Source organism: Chelonia mydas, chromosome 6 (genome assembly GCF_015237465.2).
Source record: "Chelonia mydas isolate rCheMyd1 chromosome 6, rCheMyd1.pri.v2, whole genome shotgun sequence".
In the NCBI taxonomy this organism is placed as follows: domain Eukaryota; kingdom Metazoa; phylum Chordata; order Testudines; family Cheloniidae; genus Chelonia; species Chelonia mydas.
In genome coordinates, this window is record NC_051246.2 from 585,764 (window position 1) to 610,527 (window position 24,764).

Genomic DNA, 24,764 nt, shown 5'->3' on the forward strand with positions numbered 1-24,764 from the left:
GGCGCGACCCAGGGGGACCCAGGGACAGGGGCCTGCAGGGACGGACACGGACAGACGGGGGGACGGACGGACAGCCAGGCCCTTGCAGAGGGACGCAGGGAGGGACGGAGGGACGCAGGGCCCCACAGAGCCTGACGGCCAGACAGACAGACAGAGGGACGGGCAGGGGCCGGCAGGGACAGACGGACGCAGGTGGGCCAGACGCCCCCGGCCAGCTGGAGGCTCCATGGAGGGGACGTAAGTGCCCCCCTCCCCCACCCCTGGCTGTCCCCAGCCCCAGCCATGGAGCTGAGTGGGGGGGGGGTGAAGAGTTGGGGGGTGGTGTTGGGGGGCCAGACCCCTGACCCCCCCACACCTTTACCCAGCCAGCAGGGTGCTGAGCGGCGGGGGGGAGCGGCGGGGGGCTGATGCTTGGGGGGCCGGAGCCCTGACCCCCGTCTCCCCCCAGGGCCCCTCCCCGGGCGGCGTACCGAGCGGCCATGGTGCTGAGCGGGGCGGGCGACGCCCTGGGCTACCGGAACCAGCGCTGGGAGTACTGCCCCTCGGGCCCCCAGATCCACGCCGAGCTGGCCCAGCTGGGGGGGCTGGGGGGCATCCAGGCCGCGCTCCCCGACTGGCCCGTCAGCGACGACACCGTCCTGCACCTGGCAACCGCCGAGGCCCTGGCCACCGGTGAGGGGGGCACAGGCCTGGGGGGCACAGGTCTGGGGGGCACAGATCCGGGGGGAAATGGGGGGCACAGACCCGGGGGGGGAGAGAAAAGGGGGGGGTGACGGGGCTGCCCGTGGGAGCCCGCTGAGGTCACTCAATCAGGGTGAGCTGCGAACAGACCGGGGCAGACAGACCCACACGCCGGGGGACATCCCAGGACCTAGGGTCCCCCAGCCAGCCCGAAGCAGCCTCTGTCCAGCCCCCCGGGCACCGACAGCGTCCCCGTGACCTGCCCGGCCTCCGTCCGGACACCCCTGTCGCGGGGAGGAGGGTTGGCAAAGAAAAGCCGGAGAGCTGGGGACGGGATCGATCCCCAGACAGGCTCGAGTTCCCTTCTTGAGGGCAGAGACGAGCCTGGAGCGGCCAAAAGTCCGTTTGGAAACAGTCCGGAGGTTACAGCCCAACGTCCACCTTCAGGGCGACTCCAGCCAGCGGCTGGGGGTCTCAATCCTTACGGCTCAGGGTCTCCCCTCCTGAGCCCCAAGGCAGACCTGCGCTGAGGAAGGATCGTGTCCCAGGGTCTGGATCCAGCGGCCTCGCGGCCTGAGGAAACACCCGGCTTGACTTCCCTTCTCCCAAACAGGCTGGCAATTAGCCCGGGGCCACTTACCCATCACCAGTCCGGACACAGGCCACCGCAACCCTCCCAGGGGCCAGCCAGTGACCCGGGTCACTCCAGCCTCCGCCTCAGTGTCCACATCCCTCTTGGGATCCGAGCCCCGGCCATCGCCAAGACTCGTCGGCCCCACCACCGGCCCCGAGCGCTCAGCCGTCCCTCTCCCTCGTCTTCACCCCCGTCCCTTCCGAGCACGGCTCCGGTCACCTGGCCAGGGGGCCTTCCACTGCCCTCCGAACGCCCCAGGGGCGCAGACCCGGGGCAATGGGGGGCACCGGGGCGGGGGATAAATCAGGGATCAGGTTGGGCCGGTTAGCTGGACCCAGAGAAGTTGGGGGAGGAAGGGGACTGGCTGGGGGTCCCTGTGGTGGCTGGGGGGGCCCCAGACTAACCCCTCTCTCTGCCCCCCAGGACTGGAAGGGGAGCCCTTGCTACAGGAGCTGGCGCGAGGCTACGTGGCAGCGATGGGAGACATGGAGGGCAGGAAACCCGGCCCCACCAGCATCCTGGGTAGGGTAGAGATGCCCCCCCATGCCTGGCACCCCCTGGGCACTGGGCCCCCCCCATGCCCACCAACACCCAGCCTGCAGCTGCCTCCTGGGGCCCCCTCCACTGCCCTGCCCAGCTGCCCCATGTGCCCCCCGGAGCCCAGCAGCCCCCGCAGCCGCGCCAGCCCCACACACCTGTGACATGGGGGGGGAGTGGGGGGAGGTCCCCAGGACACGTGGGGGGGTCATGGGCTGTGCATACCTGGGCCGGGCGTGGGGGGGAGCTATTTCAGGGACTCTGCGGGGTGCCCGTGTGACCCCCACCCTCTCTCCCTCCAGGGACGTCCCAGCTGCGCCCGGGCGAGCCGGCCGGGTACCGGATCCCCTTCAACCCCAGGGCCACCGGCTGCGGGGCCGCCATGCGCTCCATGGCCATCGGGCTCAGGTGGGGGCCGGGCCCCAGGGGCCATGGGGCACCCCAGGGAAGGGGGTCGGAGCTGGGGGGGTCAGGAGGAGACTGGGGGGGTCAGGACAGAGGACAGAGCGTCCAGGAAGACGGGGGCTCTGGGTCTCGGGGGTCTGGCGGGTGCATGCCAGGGGGGCGCTGGGGGGGGTCCAGTGTCGGAGGGGCACCGGGCTGGGGGGCATGACCCTGCACTGCCCCTGCCCCCCCCCAGGTACCCACGCCCCACGGAGCTACCGACCCTGATCCGGATCAGCGTGGAGAGCGGGCGCATGACGCACCATCACCCCACAGGTAGGGGGCACGAGGGGCTGGCACTGTGCCAGGGGGCTGGAGGGGAAAATAGTCCCACACTCCCACCCCTGGCATCCCCCTCCCCCTTGCAGGGGGGCAGCCCCCCCAGCCCCCAATGCCGTGCCCCATTGCAGGGGGTGGGGCACAGTGTGGGAGGCCAGTCCCCCATCTCCCATTGGGGGTTTATGGAAGGGCTGTGGGAGGTCCCAGCCCCCGATGCCATGCCCCGCTGCAGGGAACTGGGGGGGTCCTGGTCTGAGCGGTGGCTCTGGCCCCACGCCCGGGGGTGGCGGGTAGGGTACCGGGGGCTCCGTGTGGGGCCCTGACGGTCCCTTGCCCCGCTGCAGGGTACCTGGGGGCGCTGGCCTCGGCCCTGTTCACGGCCTACGCGGTGCGGGGGCTCCCCCTGGCGCAGTGGGGGGCCGGCCTGCTGCAGACGCTGCCCCTGGCCCAAAGCTACGTGCGGGACGCAGGCGTCGACACGGAGCCCAACCTGGGTGCCTGGGGGTACTTCCCCCAGAAATGGGCCTGGTGAGTGTGGGGGCCCAGGGGGGGCGCAGACCCCTGGGCGAGGCTGGGGGGGCCCGGCCCAGGATGGCGTATGGGAAAGGGGGGGCGCAGACCCCCGGGCGAGGCTGGGGGGGCCCAGCCCAGGATGGTGTATGGGAAAGGGGGGGGCAGATCCCCGGGCGAGGCTGGGGGGGCCCAGCCCAGGATGGCGTATGGGAAAGGGGGGGCGCAGACCCCCGGGTGAGGCTGGGGGGGCCCGGCCCAGGATGGCGTATGGGAAAGGGGAGGCGCAGACCCCCAGGCGAGGCTGGGGGGGCCCAGGCCAGGATGGTGTATGGGAAAGGGGGGGTGCAGACCCCCGGGCGAGGCTGGGGGGGCCCAGCCCAGGATGGTGTATGGGAAAGGGGGGGCGCAGACCCCCGGGTGAGGCTGGGGGGGCCCGGCCCAGGATGGCGTATGGGAAAGGGGAGGCGCAGACCCCCAGGCGAGGCTGGGGGGGCCCAGGCCAGGATGGTGTATGGGAAAGGGGGGGTGCAGACCCCCGGGCGAGGCTGGGGGGGCCCAGCCCAGGATGGTGTATGGGAAAGGGGGGGCGCAGACCCCCGGGGGGGCCAAGCAAGGTGCCAGGCGCAGGGCGGGGGACGGGAAAGGGGGGCGAGGCCGGGGGTGGGGTCGGCGGCCTGGTCTCATCCCTGCCCCCGCAGGTACCTGGCTGAGCGGGGCCTGGCCGAAGGACACGGCCCCCCGCGGTTCCCCCCCCGCTACGGCCCGGCGGAGCGCGACGGCGTCTACCAGACCTTCAGCCTGGAGGGCTGGGCGGGGCGCAGCGGGCACGACGCCCCCATGATCGCCTACGACGCCCTGCTGGGCTCTGGCGACTGCTGGGACGAGCTCTGCAGCCGGGCCATGTTCCACGGGGGTGAGTCCGGCCGCCCCAGAGCCAGCCGCATCGCCGGCCCCTCCACCGGGCCCCAGAGCCCTGGCACGCCCCAGAGCCAGCCGCATCCCTGGCCCCTCCGCCGGGCCCCAGAGCCCTGCCACGCCCCAGAGCCAGCCGCATCCCCGGCCCCGCCGTACCCCAGACCCCTGGCACGCCCCAGAGCCAGCCGCATCCCCGGCCCCTCCGCCGGGCCCCAGAGCCCTGGCACGCCCCAGAGCCAGCCGCATCCCCGGCCCCGCCGCACCCCAGAGCCCTGCCACGCCCCAGAGCCAGCCGCATCCCCGGCCCCGCCGTACCCCAGACCCCTGGCACGCCCCAGAGCCAGCCGCATCCCCGGCCCCTCCGCCGGGCCCCAGAGCCCTGGCACGCCCCAGAGCCAGCCGCATCCCCGGCCCCTCCGCCGGGCCCCAGAGCCCTGGCACGCCCCAGAGCCAGCCGCATCCCCGGCCCCTCCGCCGGGCCCCAGAGCCCTGCCATGCCCCAGAGCCAGCCGCATCCCCGGCCCCGCCGTACCCCAGAGCCCTTGCACACCCCAGAGCCAGCCGCATCCCCGGCCCCGCCGCACCCCAGAGCCCTGCCATGCCCCAGAGCCAGCAGCATCCCCGGCCCCGCCATGCCCCAGAGCCCTGCTACTCCCCAGAGCCAGCCGCATCCCCGGCCCCGCCGCCGCGCCCCAGAGCCCTGCCACGCCCCAGAGCCAGCCGCATCCCCAGCCCCGCCATGCCCCAGAGCCAGCCGCATCCAAACTCTGCTCCCTGTATAACCAGCCCCCTCTGTCCTGTCCCAGAGCCATTCACATGCTGGTCTCCATAAAACCAGCCCCTGCGGCCATGGGGAGGGCGCCTCCCTCTGGCTGCTCCGGGGACAGACGCCCCCCAGGTCCGACGCCCCCTCCTGCTGCTTGCCTGGGCGGCCGTGCAGTATCCGGCCTCGGGGCTGGTGGGGAACCCGGCTGAGCCCCGGGACCCGACTGGCTCCAGCCCAGGCCTGCACGGTCCCAATCCTCCGTCCTGCTTCGCCGGCATCAGGCTTTCCTGCACCCCGTCCTCTGGGGGCGCCCTGCCAGGGGGCTGCTGGTTCCCCACGGCTTCCTCTGGGGGCGCCCTGCGGCTGGGGAGGGACCGCGGCTGCCCCTGCCGCCCGCACTCAGCTCACCCTGCGCCTGCTCCTGCCCTGCGGACACGGGGCTCCAGCCTGGGCCGAGCCGGCCAGTCCCCCCGGCCCAGCGACCCTGACCCACGAGGTGAGCGGTGGAGTGAACCTCCCAGCACACACCGTTGCCAGCACCCCGCTCCAGAGCCAGCCGCATCCTGGCCCCAATGCCGGTATACACAGCCCCCCGCGTCCCACCCCAGAGCCAGCCACATCCTGGCCCCAATGCCGGTATACACAGCCCCCCGCGTCCCACCCCAGAGCCAGACGCATCCTGGCCCTGATGCCGGTATACACAGCTCCTCATGCCCCGCCCCGCAGTCCCCCACGTCCCGCCCCAGAGCCAGCCGCATCCTGGCCCCGATGCCGGTATACACAGCCCCCCGCGTCCCACCCCAGAGCCAGCCACATCCTGGCCCCAATGCCGGTATACACAGCCCCCCGCGTCCCACCCCAGAGCCAGCCACATCCTGGCCCCGATGCCGGTATACACAGCCCCCCGCGTCCCACCCCAGAGCCAGCCACATCCTGGCCCCAATGCCGGTATACACAGCCCCCACCGCCCCACCCCAGAGCCAGCCACATCCTGGCCCCCATGCCGGTAAACACAGACCCCCGCGTCCCACCCCAGAGCCAGCCACATCCTGGCCCCCATGCCGGTAAACACAGACCCCCGCATCCCACCCCAGAGCCAGCCACATCCTGGCCCCAATGCCGGTATACACAGCCCCCCGCGTCCCACCCCAGAGCCAGCCACATCCTGGCCCCAATGCCGGTATACACAGCCCCCCGCGTCCCACCCCAGAGCCAGCCACATCCTGGCCCCAATGCCGGTATACACAGCCCCCCGCGTCCCACCCCAGAGCCAGCCACATCCTGGCCCCCATGCCGGTAAACACAGCCCCCCGCGTCCCACCCCAGAGCCAGCCACATCCTGGCCCCAATGCCGGTATACACAGCCCCCCGCGTCCCACCCCAGAGCCAGACGCATCCTGGCCCTGATGCCGGTATACACAGCTCCTCATGCCCCGCCCCGCAGTCCCCCACGTCCCGCCCCAGAGCCAGCCGCATCCTGGCCCCGATGCCGGTATACACAGCCCCCCGCGTCCCACCCCAGAGCCAGCCACATCCTGGCCCCAATGCCGGTATACACAGCCCCCCGCGTCCCACCCCAGAGCCAGCCACATCCTGGCCCCGATGCCGGTATACACAGCCCCCCGCGTCCCACCCCAGAGCCAGCCACATCCTGGCCCCAATGCCGGTATACACAGCCCCCCGCGTCCCACCCCAGAGCCAGCCACATCCTGGCCCCCATGCCGGTAAACACAGACCCCCGCATCCCACCCCAGAGCCAGCCACATCCTGGCCCCAATGCCGGTATACACAGCCCCCCGCGTCCCACCCCAGAGCCAGCCACATCCTGGCCCCCATGCCGGTATACACAGCCCCCCGCGTCCCACCCCAGAGCCAGCCACATCCTGGCCCCCATGCCGGTATACACAGACCCCCGCATCCCACCCCAGAGCCAGCCACATCCTGGCCCCAATGCCGGTATACACAGCCCCCCGCGTCCCACCCCAGAGCCAGACGCATCCTGGCCCTGATGCCGGTATACACAGCTCCTCATGCCCCGCCCCGCAGTCCCCCACGTCCCGCCCCAGAGCCAGCCGCATCCTGGCCCCGATGCCGGTATACACAGCCCCCCGCGTCCCACCCCAGAGCCAGCCACATCCTGGCCCCAATGCCGGTATACACAGCCCCCCGCGTCCCACCCCAGAGCCAGCCACATCCTGGCCCCGATGCCGGTATACACAGCCCCCCGCGTCCCACCCCAGAGCCAGCCACATCCTGGCCCCAATGCCGGTATACACAGCCCCCCGCGTCCCATCCCAGAGCCAGCCACATCCTGGCCCCGATGCCGGTATACACAGCCCCCCGCGTCCCACCCCAGAGCCAGCCACATCCTGGCCCCAATGCCGGTATACACAGCCCCCCGCGTCCCACCCCAGAGCCAGCCACATCCTGGCCCCGATGCCGGTATACACAGCCCCCCGCGTCCCACCCCAGAGCCAGCCACATCCTGGCCCCAATGCCGGTATACACAGCCCCCCGCGTCCCATCCCAGAGCCAGCCACATCCTGGCCCCGATGCCGGTATACACAGCCCCCACCGCCCCACCCCAAACCAGCCACATTCCGGCCCCCATGCCGGTAAACACAGACCCCCGCATCCCACCCCAGAGCCAGACGCATCCTGGCCCCGATGCCGGTATACACAGCTCCTCATGCCCCGCCCCGCAGTCCCCCACGTCCCGCCCCAGAGCCAGCCGCATCCTGGCCCCGATGCCGGTATACACAGCCCCCCATGTCCCGCCCCACAGCCAGCCGCATCTCAGCCCCAGTATACACAGCCCCCGGCACCCTGCCCCAGAGCCAGCTGCATCCCGATGCCAGTATACACAGCTCGTGGCCCCAGAGACTCCTCCACTCCCCTTGGCTCTCTCACCCCGCTTGACCCCGGCCAGACTCTCCCAGCCAGGGCAGGGCCCAGGGCAACCCCCCCGATCTCATTCTCCTTCCCGGCCAACCTCCCTGCCCCCTCCAGGGACTGCACCCCCCCAGACCTCCCCCACAGCTGGGCTCCAGCTGCCACAGGCCCTGCCCAGCCCCACAACCTCCACAGCTGGGGCATGGCAGGTTAATTGGCCCCCTCTGACCCACATTGACCCACGCAGGGCTCGTGTGGGGCAAACAGCCCATTGCAGGATCCCTGGGTGTCCCGCCCCCGCCCCAGAGGGGCCCCCGGGTGCCCTGCCCCGCCCCAGGGGGGCCGCGTCTCACCTGTGCCCTTCTCCCTGCAGGAGACAGCGACTCGACAGGCGTCATTGCAGGGTGCTGCTGGGGGCTGGCGTACGGGCTGGCCGGGGTCCCCGAGGGGAATCACCGACACCTGGAGTACCGGCAGCGCATGGAGGCAGCCGCTGACCGGATCCACGCCCTGGCCTGGGGGGAGAGCGCCCCGTGAGCGGGGAGACCCCCCCGCCGAGCGCCCCACTCCCCCGGCACTGGCTACTGCTCTCAGCCCGGACACCTGGGTTCTTTCCTAACCCCACCCTCCACCCCCCCGGCCTCTGACACCCCAGCCTCTCACCCTGCACTCAACAGCCAACCCCACCGCAGGCCAGGGCTGGATTTGGGGGGTCCCCCATTCCCCAGACATGTGGGGGAGGGGCAGCAAATTCCCATCCCCCCCAGTGCACCCTCCTGGCCCCCCATGAGCCACAGGGCCCCAACCACTAGCACCTCCTACTGCTGCCTCCAGGACCCCAGGGTCCTGCCTCCAGGGTCTCCTGGGTCACCCTCCTGCCTCCTGCCTTCCCATGCCGGCAGGGGTCATTTCGGGGGGGCCCGGGGCCCATGCCAAGGAGCAGGCACCCCCGGAGGCTGGTCGAGGCAGGGGTGCAGGGGAGGAGTGGCTGGAACCCAGGAGTCCTGCTCCCTGAAGCGCAGCCCTCCCCCAGCGCCGCCCTGATCCCAGCACTGCCTGCCAAGGAAGGGCCCCCCGAGCCCCCCACGTCGGCTGCCTGCTGTGCTGTACCCCCCTGGCCCGGCTCCGCAACCCCCCTGGGGCCACCTGCCCGCAGGCCTTGTGCCCCCAGGCCCCGGCTGCTGGGGGCCAGCCCACCGGGAACCCAGGCCCCCCTCTGCTCCAAGGGCTCTGCCCCCAAACCTGTTACAGCCTCCCCAGGGGGGTCTGCCACCCCCAGTGCTGCGCTCAGCCCCGCCCCGCCCGGCTGGGCCCCGTCAGCCATTAACCCGGCTCCGATCAGCACGTGACGGGGCTGCCCGTGGGAGCCCGCTGAGGTCACTCAATCAGGGTGAGCTGCGAACAGACCAGGGCGGACAGACCCCGCGCTGGGGGATATTCCAGGACCTAGATTTCCCCAGCCAGCCCAAACCAGCCTCTGTCTGACCTCCCTGGGTACTCAGGAGTCCAAACGCCGCAGTTCCCGTAACATGCCTGGCCTCAGGCCTCCATCCGGACACCCCGGACAGTCTCTACGCCACAATGGACACAAATTTGACATCAGGAATCATAACATTCAAAAACCAGTCGGAGAACACTTCAACCTCCCTGGTCATTCAATAACAGACCTGAAAGTGGCAATTCTTCAACGAAAAAACTTCAAAAACAGACTCCAACGAGAGACTGCAGAACTGGAATTAATTTGCAAACTGGACACCATCAGATTGGGCCTGAATAGAGACTGGGAGTGGCTGGGTCATTACAAAACCTAAACTTAATTTCCCCCTACTGTTACTCACTCCTTCTTGTCAACTGGCTGTAATGGGCCACTCTCTTACCACTTCAAAAGTGATTTTTCCTCCCTTGGAATCCTGCTGTTAATTGATTTATCTCATTAGACTGACCTCCCACTTGGTAAAGCAACCCCCATCCTTGCATGTATTTATACCTCCCTACTGTATGTTCCACTCCATGCATCCGATGAAGTGGGTTCTAGCCCACGAAAGCTTATGCCCAAATAAATGCGTTCGTCTCCAAGGTGCCACAAGGACGCCTCGTTGTTTTTGCTGATACAGACTAACACGGCTGCCCCTCGGAAACCTGTCGGATGTGATGACGATTACAGAAAATCTTCTCTCATCATATAAAAGAGAAGGTCCTCCCAATCCCAAAGGATCAGCCACACACCCAGGTCCAATGATAACTTAGATCTTACCCCAAATACAGGCTTACAGCCAATTCTTACTAACTAAACGAACATTTATTAAAAAAGAAAAGATCGATACCCAGACAGGCTTGAGTTCAATTCTTGAGGTCCAGATACAAGCAGAGACGAGCCTGGAGCGGCCAAAAGTCCGTTTGGAAACAGTCCAGAGGTTACAGCCCAACGTCCACCTTCAGGGCGACTCCAGCCAGCGGCTGGGGGTCTCAATCCTTACGGCTCAGGGTCTCCCCTCCTGAGCCCCAAGGCAGACCTGCGCTGAGGAAGGATCATGTCCCAGGGTCTGGATACATTTCCAGCAGCCTCGTGGCCTGAGGAAACACCCGGCTTGACTTCCCTTCTCCCAAACAGGCTGGCAATTAGCCCAGGGCCACTTACCCATCACCAGTCCGGACACAGGCCACCGCAACCCTCCCAGGGGCCAGCCAATGACCCGGGTCACTCCAGCCTCCTCCTCAATGAATCAAAGCCATGGTAATAGACAAGACTCGTTTGCTGACACCACAAAGCCTGAGCACACAGCCCCCTTCTCTCTCTCACAAGGCCGGCTGCATTTCACAGCTCTCTCCATTGCCTTCTCATCCTAACCAGTCTCTAAAGTTCGGCCAGGGGTCAGGTCCGTCTGGGAGTTAATTAACTTTTTCTGGCCCTGTCACCTTTCAGTGTGATATTATATTACACTCCTAACGCCACACCTCTCCACCCCACCGAGTCCTTGAGGGCCGGGAGCGAACCCAGGAGTCCTGGCTCTCAGCCCTCCCTGCTCTAACCACCAGACCCCACTCCCCTCCCAGAGCCGGGAATGAACCCAGGAGCCCGGGCTCCCAGCCCCTGTGCCAGCTAGCAGATGTTGGCAGGGCGGATTTATTCAGCAGCTGTCCTGGTTGAGATGGTGATAGGTCGTGGGGGTGAGGATAATCCCCTGACGTGGGAGCAACTATAAACCCCCACCCCAGCCTGGCACAGCTGCCCCCTCCTCTAGCCACAGCTCCGGCTCCGGGGCGGCAGCCGGCACCATGCAGAACGCCCTGGGGCCTGCCTGCATCTTCCTGCGCAAGGGCATCGCCGAGAAGCATGGGGTCAGACACCTGGTTCTCTGTGAGGGGAGCAGGGGGGCTGGGAGCCAGGACGCCTGGGTTCTCTCCCCAGCTCTGGGAGGAGAGTGGGGGCTGGTGGGTTAGAGCTGGGTGGGTGCTGGGAGCCAGGACACCTGGATTCTCTCCCCGGCTCTGGGAGGGGAATGGGGGGCTGGTGGGTTAGAGCTGGGAGATGGGGAGCCAGGACTCCTGGGTTCTTTCCCCGGCTCTGGGAGGGGAGTGGGGCCTGGTGGGTTAGAGCTGGGGGAGGAGGCCGAGAGTCCGGACACCTGGGTTCTCTCCCCAGCGGGACCGGGCTGGGTCCCTGAGCATGTTTCTTTATTCCAGCACCGGGAGCTGGGAGCAGACGAAATTGAAGGTAAGACGCCCATGGGAGGGGAGTGGGATCTAGTGATTAAAGCAGGGAAGGAGGGGTAGGGCTGTGAGCCCGGACGCCTGGGTTCTCATTGCAGCGCAAAGGGGAGAGGGGTCTAGTAGGTCGGTACACAGGTGCCGGGACGCAGGAGCCCCCCGTACCAGCCCCAACCCCAGAGGAACATGGGTGCTGCAGGAATCCCGGGGCTCCTGGGTCCTGGGCTGCGGTGGGGAGCGGGCAGCACTCCTGGGTTCTCCCCCCCAGGGGCTCAGGGCGGCTGGTTCCCCCCCACGGAGCGGGCTCAGCACGGCAGGGGGGACTCAGCACGGCAGGTTCCCCCAATGGAGGGGGCTCAGGACAGCGGGTTCCACCCCACAGAGGGGGCTCAGCCCAGCGGGGGGAGCTCAGCATGGCCGGTTCATAGAATCATAGAATTATAGAATATCAGGGGTGGAAGGGACCTCAGGAGGTCACCTAGTCCAACCCCCTGCTCAAAGCAGGACCAATCCCCAATTTTTGCCCCATCCCTAAATGGCCCCCTCAAGGATTGAACTCACAACCCTGGGTTTAGCAGGCCAATGCTCAAACCACTGAGCTATCCCTCCCCCACAATGGAGGGGGCTCAGGGGGGTGGGATCCCCCCCAATGAGGGGGCTCAGTACGGCGGGTTCTCCCCCATGGAGGCGGCTCAGCCTGGCGGGGGGGCTCAGCCTGGCGGGTTCCCCCCCACGGAGGGGGCTCAGCATGGCAGGGGGGGCTCAGGATGGCAGGGTCCCCCCCACGGAGGGGGCTCAGCCCGGCGGGGGGGGCTCAGCCCGGCGGGTTCCCTCGGCAGAGCTGCGTGAGGCCTTCGCAGAGTTCGACAAGGACAAGGACGGGCTGATCGGCTGCAAGGACCTGGGCACCCTGATGCGCTCCATGGGCTACATGCCCACCGAGATGGAGCTCATCGAGCTCTCCCAGCAGATCAACATGAACCGTGAGCCGGGGGGCTGCCTAGGGGATGGGGGCGGGGCTCCGAGCAGGGGGGTGCCCGGGAGGGCGCAGGGCTCCTAGCAGGGAACCCCCCCCGTCTGACACCCACCTCCTGTTGCAGTGGGGGGCCGGGTGGATTTCGAAGACTTCGTGGAGCTGATGACACCCAAGCTGCTGGCCGAGACGGCCGGGATGATCGGGCTGCAGGAGATGAGGGACGCCTTCAAGGAGGTGAGGGAGAGAGAACCCAGGTGCCCGGGCTCCCAGCCCCTGGCTCTAACCCCCCTCTGCCACAGAGTCCCCGGGCGATGCTCTGGAACTGCTCCCTCCGGAGCCGGGCAGGACCCTGGGGCAGTCTCCGCTGTGGGAGCAGCCTGTCTGCAGGACACACAGCTCACCCGGCTTCCCCGTTCCTGGGTCTGACCTCGGAGCATTCAGCCTCCTCTGCCCCTCCGGGCGCTCCCCACAGCGAGTCCGCCCAGGTGGGGTCCTGGGGCAGCCAGAGGGTCCTGCCCCCCAACTCCGCAGTCAGACGGGACTCTCTGCCAACCGGGAAAACAGAAGGTTTATTAGACGACAGGAACATGGTCTAAAACAGAGCTTGTAGGTGCAGAGAACAGGACCCCTCAGCTGGGTCCATTTTGGGGGGCAGTGAGCCAGACAACCCCGTCTGCCCTTCACTCCATGTCTCCAGCCAGCCCCCAACTGAAACTCCCCCCAGCCCCTCCTCCTCTGGGCTTTGTCCCTTTCCCGGGCCAGGAGGTCACCGGATTCCTTTGTTCTCCAACCCTTTAGCTCTCACCTTGCAGGGGGGAAGGGCCCAGGCCATCAGTGGCCAGGAAACAGGGTGTCGGCCATTGTCTGTGTCCAGACCCCTGCCCACACCTGCCCTCTAGGGCTCTGCAACGATCATACACCCTTACCCCACCACCTAGAGACTTAGGAAATGCCTAGGGGAAACTGAGGCACCCCCACACTATTCAGAGGAAACATTAAAAACAGTCCCACTTCATCACACCCTCCCAGGGCCAGGAGAGAACCCAGGCGTCCGGGCTCCCAGCCCCTGGCTCTAACCCCCCTCCCAAGGCCAAGAGAGAACCCAGGCGCCTGGGCTCCCAGCCCCCAGCTCTAACCCTCCATTAAAAACAGTCCCACTTCGTCACACCCTCCCAGGGCCAGGAGAGAACCCAGGCATCCTGACTTCCAGCCCCCACCCCGCTCTAACCCACCAGCTCCCCACCTGAGCCGGGGATAGGACCCAGGAGTCCTGACGGCTGCCCCCCCCGCCCCCCTGCAGTTTGACACCAACGGGGACGGGGAGATCACGCTGGACGAGCTGCAGCTGGCCATGCAGCGTCTCATGGGCGAGCGGCTCACCCTGCGCGAGATCAGCGACGTGGTCAAGGAGGCCGACATCAACGGGGACGGGACCGTCGACTTCGAGGGTGCGTGGGGCGCCCGGCGGGATTGTGGGTAATCTGCCCCACTGGCTGGGACCTGAGCCGTCCCCCATGGGGGCTGAAGGGACAGGGCCGTATCCTACACCCTGCGGGCTGGGGCGCCTGGCAAGGGACTGTGGGTAACGTGCCGCCCGGCCAGAGCCCACACGGCCGGTGGGGGTCAGGCCCCATGGCCCTGGCAAGGGACTGTGGGTAACGTGCCGCCCGGCCAGAGCCCACACGGCCGGCGGGGGTCAGGCCCCATGGCCCTGGCAAGGGACTGTGGGTAACGTGCTGCCCGGCCAGAGCCCGCACGGCCGGCGGGGGTCAGGCCCCATGGCCCTGGCAAGGGACTGTGGGTAACGTGCTGCCCGGCCAGAGCCCGCACGGCCGGCGGGGGTCAGGCCCCATGGCCCTGGCAAGGGACTGTGGGTAACGTGCTGCCCGGCCAGAGCCCGCACGGCCGGCGGGGGTCAGGCCCCATGGCCCTGGCAAGGGACTGTGGGTAACGTGCTGCCCGGCCAGAGCCCGCACGGCCGGCGGGGGTCAGGCCCCATGGCCCTGGCAAGGGACTGTGGGTAACGTGCTGCCCGGCCAGAGCCCGCACGGCCGGCGGGGGTCAGGCCCCATGGCCCTGGCAAGGGACTGTGGGCTGGCGTTGGAGGGTCATGGCCTGCCAGCGCTAAGAGGGGATTGTGGGTACAGCACACTTGGCGGGAGTGGCGCAGGTCTTCCTGGGGGCTGGGATCCCCTGGTGGGGCGGCTCCGTGGGGCTGGGATCCCCAGCCCCAGGCATCAGTACTGATGGGGTCTTTCCCCTGCAGAGTTCGTGAAGATGATGTCACGCTGAGGGGACTGAGCCGCCCCGAGATCAGAGACTGACCTTGGGGGGGTCGAGCCCCAACTGGCTGTCGAGACACCACCAGAGTGACCCCCAAATCACTGCCTCCAGTCCCCCCCACCGTCCCTACCAACTACCCCCTGACCCCCCCATGCCTTCCCCCACACCATGTGCCTCCAGACCTCCAGCCCCCCATCCCTACCAACTATCCCCCTGACCCCCCATGCCTTCCCCAACACCATGTCCCCCCAGACCTCCAGCCCCCCTCATCGTCCCTATCAACTACCCCCTGACCCCCCATGCCTTCCCCCACACCATGTCCCCCCAGACCTCCAGTCCCCCCCACCGTCCCTACCAACTACCCCCTGACCCCCCCATGCCTTCCCCCTCACCATGTGCCCCCAGACCTCCAGCCCCCCTCATCGTCCCTATCAACTACCCCCTGACCCCCCATGCCTTCCCCCACACCATGTCCCCCCAGACCTCCAGTCCCCCCCACCGTCCCTACCAACTACCCCCTGACCCCCCATGCCTTCCCCAACACCATGTCCCCCCAGACCTCCAGCCCCCCTCATCGTCCCTATCAACTACCCCCTGACCCCCCATGCCTTCCCCCACACCATGTCCCCCCAGACCTCCAGTCCCCCCCACCGTCCCTACCAACTACCCCCTGACCCCCCCATGCCTTCCCCCACACCATGTGCCCCCAGACCTCCAGCCCCCCATCCCTACCAACTATCCCCCTGACCCCCCTATGCCTTCCCCCACACCATGTCCCCCCAGACCTCCAGCCCCCCCTCACCGTCCCTACCAACTATCCCCCTGATCCCCCCATGCCTTCCCCCACACCATGTCCCCCCAGACCTCCAGCCCCCCTCATCGTCCCTATCAACTACCCCCTGACCCCCCATGCCTTCCCCCACACCATGTCCCCCCAGACCTCCAGTCCCCCCCACCGTCCCTACCAACTACCCCCTGACCCCTCCATGCCTTCCCCCACACCATGTCCCCCCAGACCTCCAGCCCCCCATCCCTACCAACTATCCCCCTGACCCCCCCATGCCTTCCCCCACACCATGTGCCCCCAGACCTCCAGCCCCCCATCCCTACCAACTATCCCCCTGACCCCCCTATGCCTTCCCCAACACCATGTCCCCCCAGCCCTCCAGCCCCCCCTCACCGTCCCTACCAACTATCCCCCTGACCCCCCATGCCTTCCCCCACACCATGTCCCCCCAAACCTCCAGCCCCCCATCCCTACCAACTATCCCCCTGACCCCCCTATGCCTTCCCCAACACCATGTCCCCCCAGACCTCCAGTCCCCCTCACCGTCCCTACCAACTATCCCCCTGAACCCCCCATGCCTTCCCCCACACCATGTCCCCCCAGACCTCCAGCCCCCCCCACCTCGCTCACACACCTCCCCCTCCACTCCCCACGGCCCTTCCCTTCCTGTCCCTCTCCTCTGCCCCACGGCTCTCTGGATCCCACCATCCCCCCAGCTCTCCTCCCCAGGCCCTTCCATCACAGACACGCAGCCCTTGTGTACAATAAAAGCCGTGTGTTGAACCCAGGCACCCGAGGGAGGCTTTCTTGGCCAGGGGATCACGCTTACACCCCGGCAGCGGGAGCCGGGGGGGGCCCAGCCGGAGCGCAGGGCGAAGGGCTTAGAGACGATAATCACAGCCCGCGGGGACAACATATGGATGGGAATAACCGGCTTAGCGTGGGTAGCTGGGGGGGCAGGGCTGGGCTGGCAGGGGCTGTGGATCAGCAGTGAGGGGCACCGGCAGGGCTGGGGGGCAGGGCTGGGCTGGCAGGGGGCTGTGGATCAGCAGTGAGGGGCACCGGCAGGGCTGGGGGGGCAGGGCTGGGCTAGCAGGGGCTGCGAGTCGGGAGTGAGGGGCACCGGCAGGGCTGGGGGGGCAGGGCTGAGCTGGCAGGGGGCTGCGGGTCGGGAGTGAGGGGCACCGGCAGGGCAGGGCTGGGGGGCAGGGCTGGGCTGGCAGGGGCTGCGGGTCGGGAGTGAGGGGCACCGGCAGGGCTGGGCTAGCAGGGGGCTGCGGGTCGGGAGTGAGGGGCACCGGCAGGGCTGGGGGGGGGCAGGGCTGGGCTAGCAGGGGCTGCGGGTCAGGAGTGAGGGGCACCGGCAGGGCTGGGGGGGGCAGGGCTGGGCTAGCAGGGGCTGCGGGTCAGGAGTGAGGGGCACCGGCAGGGCTGGGGGGGGGCAGGGCTGGGGTAGCAGGGGCTGCGGGTCGGGAGTGAGGGGCACTGGCATGGGGGTCCCGTCCCCCTGTCCTACCCAGGCAAAGCTGTCTGTCATTAGAGGCTGAGATTAAATTGCAGCTTCAGCTCCAATCCTGGGAGTTTTTAATCCGGAAATATCGTTAAATGAAACGAGCAGCCGAGCTGGATAATCCCCCCGACGCCCTGGGATTGCTCCCCGCACCTGGGTGGCCTGGGGCTGAGGGGGCTGGAAGGCTGAGATCGGGGCGGTGGGAGGGTCCGTGTATCTGTGGCACTGCAGGAAGATGGACGTACCCGCAGCCCCCTGCCCCGATCTCGCTCCCCGGGGGTCTGCGCCCCGCCCGGCCCGACGGGGCCCCGATCTCGCTCCCCGGGGGTCTGCGCCCCGCCCTGCCCGACGGGCCCCCGATCTCGCTCCCCGCGGGTCTGCGCCACGCCCGGCCCGACGGGGCCCCCGATCTCGCTCTCCGGGGGTCTGCGCCGCGCCCGGCCCGACGGGGCCCCGATCTCGCTCTCCGGGGGTCTGCGCCACGCCCGGCCCGACGGGTCCCCGATCTCGCTCCCTGCGGGTCTGTGCCACGCCCGGCCCGACGGGGCCCCCGATCTCGCTCCCCGGGGGTCTGCGCCCCGCCCGGCCCGACGGGGCCCCGATCTCGCTCCCCGGGGGTCTGCGCCCCGCCCTGCCCGACGGGCCCCCGATCTCGCTCCCCGCGGGTCTGCGCCACGCCCGGCCCGACGGGGCCCCCGATCTCGCTCTCCGGGGGTCTGCGCCGCGCCCGGCCCGACGGGCCCCCGATCTTGCTCCCCGGGGGTCTGCGCCGCGCCCGGCCCGACGGGCCCCCGATCTTGCTCCCCGGGGGTCTGCGCCACGCCCGGCCTGACGGGCCCCCGATCTCGCTCCCCGCGGGTCTGCGCCACGCCCGGCCCGACGGGTCCCCGATCTCGCTCCCCGGGGGTCTGCGCCCCGCCCGGCCCGACGGGCCCCCGATCTCGCTCCCCGGGGGTCTGCGCCACGCCCGGCCTGACGGGTCCCCGATCTCGCTCCCCGGGGGTCTGCGCCACGCCCGGCCCGACGGGACCCCGATCTCGCTCCCCGGGGGTCTGCGCCCCGCCCGGCCCGACGGGCCCCCGATCTCGCTCCCCGCGGGTCGGCGCCGCGCCCGGCCCGACGGGTCCCCGATCTCGCTCCCCGGGGGTCTGCGCCACGCCCGGCCCGACGGGACCCCGATCTCGCTCCCCGGGGGTCTGCGCCACGCCCGGCCCGACGGGACCCCGATCTCGCTCCCCGGGGGTCTGCGCCACGCCCGGCCCGACGGGACCCCGATCTCGCTCCCCGGGGGTCTGCGCCACGCCCGGCCCGACGCGCCCCCGATCTCGCTCCCCGGGGGTCTGCGCCGCGCCCGGCCCGACGGGCCCCCGATCTCGCTCCCCGTGGGTCTGCGCCGCGCCCGGCCCGACGGGCCCCCGATCTCGCTCCCCGGGGGTCTGCGCCACGCCCGGCCCGACGGGCCCCCGATCTCGCTCCCCTGGGGTCGGCGCCACGCCCGGCCCGACGGGCCCCCGATCTCGCTCCCCGCGGGTCTGCGCCACGCCCGGCCCGACGGGCCCCCGATCTCGCTCCCCGGGGGTCTGCGCCACGCCCGGCCCGACGGGCCCCCGATCTCGCTCCCCTGGGGTCGGCGCCACGCCCGGCCCGACGGGACCCCGATCTCGCTCCCCGGGGGTCTGCGCCCCGCCCTGCCCGACGGGCCCCCGATCTCGCTCCCCGGGGGTCTGCGCCCCGCCCTGCCCGACGGGCCCCCGATCTCGCTCCCTGCGGGTCTGTGCCACGCCCGGCCCGACGGGCCCCCGATCTCGCTCCCCGCGGGTCTGCGCCCCGCCCGGCCCGACGGGCCCCCGATCTCGCTCCCCGCGGGTCTGCGCTGTGCCCGGCCCGACGGGCCCCCGATCTCGCTCCCCGCGGGTCTGCGCTGTCGATCTCGCTCCCCGGGGGTCTGCGCCACGCCCGGCCCGACGGGCCCCCGATCTCGCTCCCCGCGGGTCTGCGCCACGCCCGGCCCGACGGGCCCCCGATCTCGCTCCCCTGGGGTCGGCGCCACGCCCGGCCCAACGGGCCCCCGATCTCGCTCCCCGGGGGTCTGCGCCCCGCCCTGCCCGACAGGGCCCCCGATCTCGCTCCCCGGGGGTCTGCGCCCCGCCCTGCCCGACGGGCCCCCGATCTCGCTCCCCGCGGGTCTGCGCCCCGCCCTGCCCAACGGGGCCCCCGATCTCGCTCCCCGGGGGTCTGCGCCCCGCCCTGCCCAACGGGGCCCCCGATCTCGCTCCCCGCGGGTCGGCGCCGCGCCCGGCCCGACGGGCCCCCGATCTCGCTCCCCGCGGGTCGGCGCCGCGCCCGGCCCGACGGGCCCCTGATCTCGCTCCCCGGGGGTCTGCGGCCCGACGGGCCCCCGATCTCGCTCCCCGGGGGTCTGCGCCACGCCCGGCCCGACGGGCCCCCGATCTCACTCCCCGGGGGTCTGCGCCGCGCCCGGCCCGACGGGCCCCCGATCTCGCTCCCCGGGGGTCGGCGCCGCGTCCGGCCCGACGGGCCCCCATCTCACTCCCCGGGGGTCTGCGCTGTGCCCGGCCCAACGGGCCCCCGATCTCGCCCCATCCCCAGTGACGTGAGCAGTGGGATCCAATGCCCTGTGGCGGAGTTAAGGCCCTTGGGCTGAAGGGTCAGTTCACACCAGGGCCCGGGCCGGGCTGCTGGCTCAGATTCAGGCCCCGATCCCCGGTGCTCTCACACCCGCTGGCCCTGCTCCCCAACGCAGACCCCGGAGGCTGGGACCCTGCAGAAGCAGGTAGCACGTAGGACATTGGGGGCCCCCCATACACCCTGTGAGTCCCAGAGAGAAGTGGGGGGAAGGGCTGGGAACTCCAGTGCAGGGGGAGGGGAGTCATAGTCTGTGACCCAGGACTCCTGGGTTCTTTCCTGGGCCGGGGCCTGGTAGGCTAGAGCAGGGGGGCTGGGAGCCGGGACTCCTGAGTCCCAAGCGGCTCTCTGTGATGTTGTCAGAGGGTGGGCTCCACCCGCTCGTTAGCGCTGATTGCAGCAGGGTGTGGCTGGGCAGTGCCGGGGGAGGGGCTATATCAGACCCCTGTGGAGGCCAAGCAGGGAGCTAGGAAGCAGAGGAGGGGGTTTCCCTGGGGTGCAGAGTATCTTGCTCTGCTGGGCTGGGTGCCTAGGGCCCCCCGGGGTGAGCTCTCTGCACTGCTGCCCCAGCCACGGGGGTCCCTCCTCTCCCTGGCCCTGGGCTGACCTGCCCCCTCAGCCATGGGCGAGCCCCCTGTGCGGGTGGAGGTGCTGACCCAGGTAAGGGGGAGGGCTTTGGGGGGTGACCTGTGCTGGGGAAGGAAGTGGTGATCCCTGAGGGAAGCGTGTCTGGAGAAGGGGTGACCCCTGGGCTGGGGGCCCCATGAGGATGCACAGCTGTGTCTGGGGCAGAAAGGCTCTGGACTGTGGGTGGGTGACCTCTATGGGGGTGACCCTAGGTGCTGGTGCCCCTCTAACCCCTCTCTTCCCCCCAGCTGCAGCACCACGGCATCCCCCCGGAGCAGATCACCTACCCTCGCGTCACTCTCTCTGCACCCTGGCGTCTCTGCGTCCGGCATAGCCCCCCGCAAGACCCCGCCGGGGCCCGGGTCACCCTGCTCGACCTGCGTGAGCCCCACGGCCCGGCCACCCACAGCTGGCCCCTGCACCAGGCCCAGGGCGCACTGGCCCACCCCAGCCAGCCCCTGCTGGCCCTACGAGGTACAGGAGGTCTCGAGGGGGCAGTGGGGCCAGACCCCCAGGCCAGGGGGGAGGGAGGGAGGGGTGTTCCGGGCTGACTGGTAATGGCATCCGCTCCCCATGGAGGTCCTGGCCTGACCCTCAGCCCCATGTCCTTACTGCACAACAATGGGGGTCCTCACCTCACCTCCCCCATGGCTCAATTGCCCCGCCTGGGCCCCAGGGCTCTGCCCCGCGGCTGGGCCCCCGGCGGGCCGTGGGGCTGGGCCCCGGGGCTCTGACCCGTCTGGGCCCCCAGCGGGCCGTGTGGCACAGGTGTTCGACGTGGCACAGCGCTGCCTGCGCTGGCAGTGGACGTTTGCCCACCCCCTGGAGTTCTGGGTGTGGCTGGAGCCCGAGATGCTGGCGCTGGTGACGGAGGAAGAGGTGTTCCACTGGGCCCTCAGCCGTGAGCACGCTGCCGGCCGCCCCCCACCGGGGAGCTGCCAGGCGCCCTGGGAGGAGGGTGGGCTGGTCAATGGGGGGGGCTAGCCTGGGGGCCTTGTGGGGGGGGGGGGCTGGTTAGCATGGTTGGGGGGGCTGGTTAGCATGGTTGGGGGGGCTGGTCGGCGCGGGGGGGGGGTGCCGTGGGAAGGGGGGGGTGCCGGTCGGCGCGGGGGGGCCGGTTGGCGCGGGGGGGGGGGTGCCGTGGGGAAGGGGGGGGCCGGTCGGCGTGGGGGGGGGATGCCGTGGGGACGGGGGGGGCCGGTCGGCGCGGGGGGGGGGCTGTGGGAAGGGCGCGGGGGGGTGCCGCCGGTCGGCGCGGGGGGGGGCCGTGGGAAGGGGGCGGGGGGGTGCCGTGGGGAAGGGGGGTGCCGGTCGGCGCGGGGGGGGGGGCCGTGGGAAGGGCGCGGGGGGGTGCCGCCGGTCGGCGCGGGGGGGGGGGGCCGTGGGAAGGGGGCGGGGGGGGTGCCGTGGGGAAGGGGGGAGCTGGTCGGCGCGGGGGGGGTGCCGTGGGGAAGGGGGGGGCTGGTCGGCGCGGGGGGGGAGCTGGTCGGCGCGGGGGGGGGGTGCCGTGGGAAGGGGGGGTGCCGGTCGGCGCGGGGGGGTTGGTCAGCGCGGGGGGGGGGGGGGCCGTGGGAAGGGGGAGCTGGTCGGGGCGGGGGGAGCTGGTTGGCGCGGGGGGGTTGGTCGGGCCGGGGGAGGGCTCTCTCAGCTCCTAACTCGAGCCTCCACCCCCCCGGCCAGCAGGCCCGAAGCCACGGCGCCAGTTCCGGCGCCATGAGCGGCTGTGGTGCACGGAGGTGGTGGGATACCAGCGGGACGCCAGCGGGCTCTGGCTGGCGCTGTCCACACTGGGCCTGGACCAGGTAAGGGCCTCCCCTCGCCACCGCCCCCAGGATCCCCGCGGCCCCTCTGCCCGGCTGACCCCGCGTCTCTCCCCAGAAGGGCCAGGTGGTGGGGCTGACCCAGCTGCACTGGCGGGGGGGGCGGCTCTCCCAGGTCATCGAGGCCCAGGCGGTGGGGCTGCCCCGGCACAGCTTCTCCAGGAACCCCCACCCCTCCTCCGCCCTGCTGGCCGCTGTCCGGCACGGCACGGAGCGCAATGGGCAGGTGCGTGACAGGCCGGGGCGGGAGTGGAGGGGGGCTGGCTCCCGGAGGGTGTGGGTGGTGCCTGGGGTGGGCGGGAGTGGAAAGGTGGGGCAGGCGGGGGCTGGCTCCCGGAGGGTGTGGGTGGTGCCTGGGGTGGGCGGGAGCGGAGGTGGCAGAGGGCAGTGCCGGGGTGGGGGGCAGGCAGGTGGCAGACACGGTCTGGGGAAGGGCTGCATCCGTCTGACCCCCACTCCCCCTCTCTCTCAGTTCCACGTGGTGGAGCTGGGCCCCCACCAGCCAGGCAACGCTGCCCTGCTCAGTGCCCGTGCCAGCCTGGCCTTCAAGGGCGCCCAGCCTGGGGACTTCCCCAGTGCCGTGCAGGTGAGCAGGGTGTGGGGTGGGTCCCTGGGAGGGAAGGGAGGCTCTCTGGGGGGAGGTGAGTTGCTGGGGGCGCCTGCCAGCAGTGTGGGGCTCTCTGCGTGTGCGTGACCCCAGGCTCTCTCCTCTCCTCTCCTCCCCTCCCCGCAGTTCGCCCCGCGGCTGGGCCTGGCACTGGTGCTCACCAAGCACGCCCTCCTCTTCCTGGCCGACGTGGAGACCGCCCAGCCCCTGCACCGCGTCCAGCTGGCCTGGGACATCGTCTTCGCCACGGTGCCCGACCCCCCCCGGCACGGCCTCGTGGGGGTGTGCCGCAGCGGCAAGGTCAGCCGGGGGGCAGCCTGCCCTGGGGGGGAGGGGTCCCACCTTGGGGTGTGGCTGTGATGGGGGCACAGGTGGGGAGGTGAGTGCTCGGGGGTGTGGCAGAACCACCCAGCTCCAGCCCCTGACAGCCCCTCTCTCCTTCCCTGCCCCCCTCTGCAGGTGCTGTCGGTCTCGCTGTGCCCAGACCCACTCCTGCAGCTGCTGTCGCGCCGCCCTGCCAGCCTCTATCTCACCCAGCGCCTGCTGCAGCTGGTGGGGCGGGCGCCGGGCCTGTGCAAAGTCAGCCCCCCAGCTGAGCCGGCCATGCCACGGGGCCAGCCCAGACTGCAAGCCGGGGGGCTGGGGAGCAGGTGCTGGCAGGGGAGGGCAGGGGGGCTCTGTCAATAGTGTAACTTGTACTGTGCAGGGGTGGGAGGTGTCTGGCACTGCGCTACGAAAGCAGGGGCCGGCCTGAGTCTCCCGTCAGCCCCAGGGCCTGGGAAAGGGAGGAGTCGGCCCAAGGTTCCCATCAGTGGGGATGAGGATGTGCTGGGGATGATTGGCACCTGTCTTGGGGGCGGGGGGTAGGAGACCCTCTCTGCAGCTCTCCTGTTACTGATTGGGGGGCCCCCCCAGCTGCAATGTCGCTGCATCCTCCTTGGTTTTACAATAAACGGAAGAAGCAGGAGCCCTGGGCTGGGGCTGGCCCCCAGCATCCAGCTGTGTGGGGGATGGGAGGGTGGGGATGTGTCTCTGGCTGGGAGTCCTTGGCCGGGGGCTCTGGCTAGATTGTGGGGGGGTCGGGGGTGCCCTCTCATTGCACACAGCCTGGCCATAGCCCGGGGCTATTTATTAGTGAAGGAGGGGGTGGCAGATCTTGGCCATCTATCTCCTAGAGGGAGGCCCAAGCCCCCCTTCCTCCTGCACCCCAGCTGTCCTGGCGCAGGGGCACGGTGCCACTCTCGGCTGCTGTGTGGGGCCAAGCTGTCCTCTTCTGCCGTGCTGCCCTAGAGGGGGGAGCTGGGGTTAGTGGAGGGTGGCAGGGCAGGGGGAAGGCCCCCTTGCTGGGTGAGAGGGGCAGCGTCCCTACCTGCTCTGCTCCCTGCCCGCCGGCCGCCTGGCCCCGGCATCTCCCGTGCCCTTCAGCTCGTCGATGATCTCCTGCAGCAGGTCCAGCCTGGGGAGTAGGGGCGGGTTAGCAGGGAGGTAGGGGTGGTCCAGCCCCCGACACAGGGTGTTCCCCACAGCTGCTGCAGTGAGTAGTGGCCGGCTCTGTCAAGCCACCCGCCTCCCCCCACATTACACCTACTCTCCAGCCCCAGCACCCCTCACCTCCCTGCTACCCCCACGCCTCAGCCTGCAGCTGGGGCTGCTGGGTAAAATGTGGACCTGAGCCAGGGTCAAGCATGTGCACCCAATAGGGTGCTGTTCCCCATAACGTGTGCTCTAGGGTGGTTCTCCTTGGGGGACTGCAGCAGAGGCTGCTGGGTAAAATGCTGAGGGGAGTGCTGGCCTCTGCTTCCCACCCAATGCAGGGCTCCCTGGCCACTCACGACTGCAGGGTGCCAAATGGGCTGTCCAGGGTGGGTTCACAGGCTGGGTTGGAGCATCCCAGGCCCTGCAGACAGACAAGGGGGGGGAGTCTGTGGTGGTGGCAGATCTGGGGGGCAGCCCTGGTGGGGAGGGGGGCCTCTCCTCTCTCCGTTACCTGCTGCTGCTCCTGCATTCGTACCCAGGCAGAGAAATCGATGAGGGTCTGCAGGGGATGACCCTCGGGCCCCGGACTGGCCCCGCTGTGCTCACCTGAAGAGGAGGGACCCGGTCAGTGTGGGACTCTGCCCTGGCCTGCGGGGGCTGCAG

At 70.1% G+C, this 24,764-nt stretch overlaps 4 protein-coding genes across 13 annotated transcripts in view; 3 read left to right on the top strand and 1 right to left on the bottom strand.

The window, feature by feature from the left end:
• Positions 1-10,310, top strand: LOC119566298 (protein ADP-ribosylarginine hydrolase). Its single transcript, XM_037898848.2, has 8 exons — positions 1-237; positions 449-672; positions 1,739-1,837; positions 2,155-2,260; positions 2,493-2,572; positions 2,920-3,103; positions 3,787-4,001; positions 8,035-10,310. The coding sequence occupies exons 1-8, from the start codon at positions 227-229 to the stop codon at positions 8,196-8,198; spliced, it is 1,083 nt and encodes a 360-aa protein (XP_037754776.1). The 5' UTR covers positions 1-226; the 3' UTR covers positions 8,199-10,310.
• Positions 9,983-24,764, bottom strand: part of LOC119566490 (inactive serine/threonine-protein kinase TEX14-like) — a 26,082-nt gene continuing 11,300 nt past the window's right edge. For 2 of the 6 annotated variants that reach the window (XR_005225671.2, XM_043548248.1), the window contains 4 exons: positions 24,613-24,707; positions 24,458-24,522; positions 23,995-24,081; positions 23,790-23,911 (listed from right to left, as the gene is read on the bottom strand). Coding sequence is in view for 4 of the 6 variants with exons in the window: in XM_043548248.1 (XP_043404183.1) it covers positions 23,797-23,911; positions 23,995-24,081; positions 24,458-24,522; positions 24,613-24,707 (362 nt within the window). In the remaining 2 variants the exon portion in view is untranslated. Of the gene's footprint in view, positions 10,233-23,789; positions 23,912-23,944; positions 24,082-24,204; positions 24,523-24,612; positions 24,708-24,764 lie in introns of those variants that run through there. The other 4 variants (XM_043548249.1, XR_006291449.1, XM_043548252.1 and 1 more) reach the window with 4 other exon arrangements.
• Positions 10,724-14,711, top strand: LOC102929375 (calcium-binding protein 5). Its single transcript, XM_037901467.2, has 6 exons — positions 10,724-11,000; positions 11,346-11,376; positions 12,209-12,352; positions 12,470-12,579; positions 13,646-13,793; positions 14,612-14,711. Exons 1-6 carry the CDS (start codon positions 10,938-10,940, stop codon positions 14,635-14,637), a joined length of 522 nt encoding a protein of 173 aa, XP_037757395.1. The 5' UTR covers positions 10,724-10,937; the 3' UTR covers positions 14,638-14,711.
• LOC122466141 (clathrin heavy chain 2-like) lies at positions 20,032-24,026 on the top strand. 5 transcript variants are annotated; one of them, XM_043548256.1, is made up of 8 exons: positions 20,032-20,231; positions 20,447-20,672; positions 20,950-21,099; positions 21,882-22,000; positions 22,077-22,244; positions 22,491-22,604; positions 22,752-22,925; positions 23,085-24,026. In XM_043548256.1, the coding sequence occupies exons 1-8, from the start codon at positions 20,193-20,195 to the stop codon at positions 23,310-23,312; spliced, it is 1,218 nt and encodes a 405-aa protein (XP_043404191.1). In that variant the 5' UTR covers positions 20,032-20,192; the 3' UTR covers positions 23,313-24,026. The 5 variants fall into 5 exon arrangements, with proteins under 5 accessions (XP_043404191.1, XP_043404189.1, XP_043404190.1 ...); XM_043548254.1 differs by having other exon boundaries at positions 20,040-20,231; positions 20,950-21,156; XM_043548255.1 differs by having other exon boundaries at positions 20,040-20,231; positions 20,950-21,156; positions 22,080-22,244.

Coding starts and splice junctions, on each gene's coding strand:
- LOC119566298 (XM_037898848.2), top strand. Junction 673..1,738: donor CGCCGAGGCCCTGGCCACCG/GTGAGGGGGGCA, acceptor TCTGCCCCCCAG/GACTGGAAGGGGAGCCCTTG. Junction 3,104..3,786: donor TTCCCCCAGAAATGGGCCTG/GTGAGTGTGGGG, acceptor CTGCCCCCGCAG/GTACCTGGCTGAGCGGGGCC.
- LOC102929375 (XM_037901467.2), top strand. CDS start 10,938: ATGCAGAACGCCCTGGGGCCTGCCTGCATCTTCCTGCGCAAGGGCATC. Junction 12,353..12,469: donor CCAGCAGATCAACATGAACC/GTGAGCCGGGGG, acceptor CTCCTGTTGCAG/TGGGGGGCCGGGTGGATTTC. Junction 13,794..14,611: donor CGGGACCGTCGACTTCGAGG/GTGCGTGGGGCG, acceptor TTTCCCCTGCAG/AGTTCGTGAAGATGATGTCA.
- LOC122466141 (XM_043548254.1), top strand. CDS start 20,193: ATGGGCGAGCCCCCTGTGCGGGTGGAGGTGCTGACCCAG. Junction 21,157..21,881: donor CCAGGCGCCCTGGGAGGAGG/GTGGGCTGGTCA, acceptor CCCGGCCAGCAG/GCCCGAAGCCACGGCGCCAG. Junction 22,001..22,076: donor CCACACTGGGCCTGGACCAG/GTAAGGGCCTCC, acceptor GTCTCTCCCCAG/AAGGGCCAGGTGGTGGGGCT.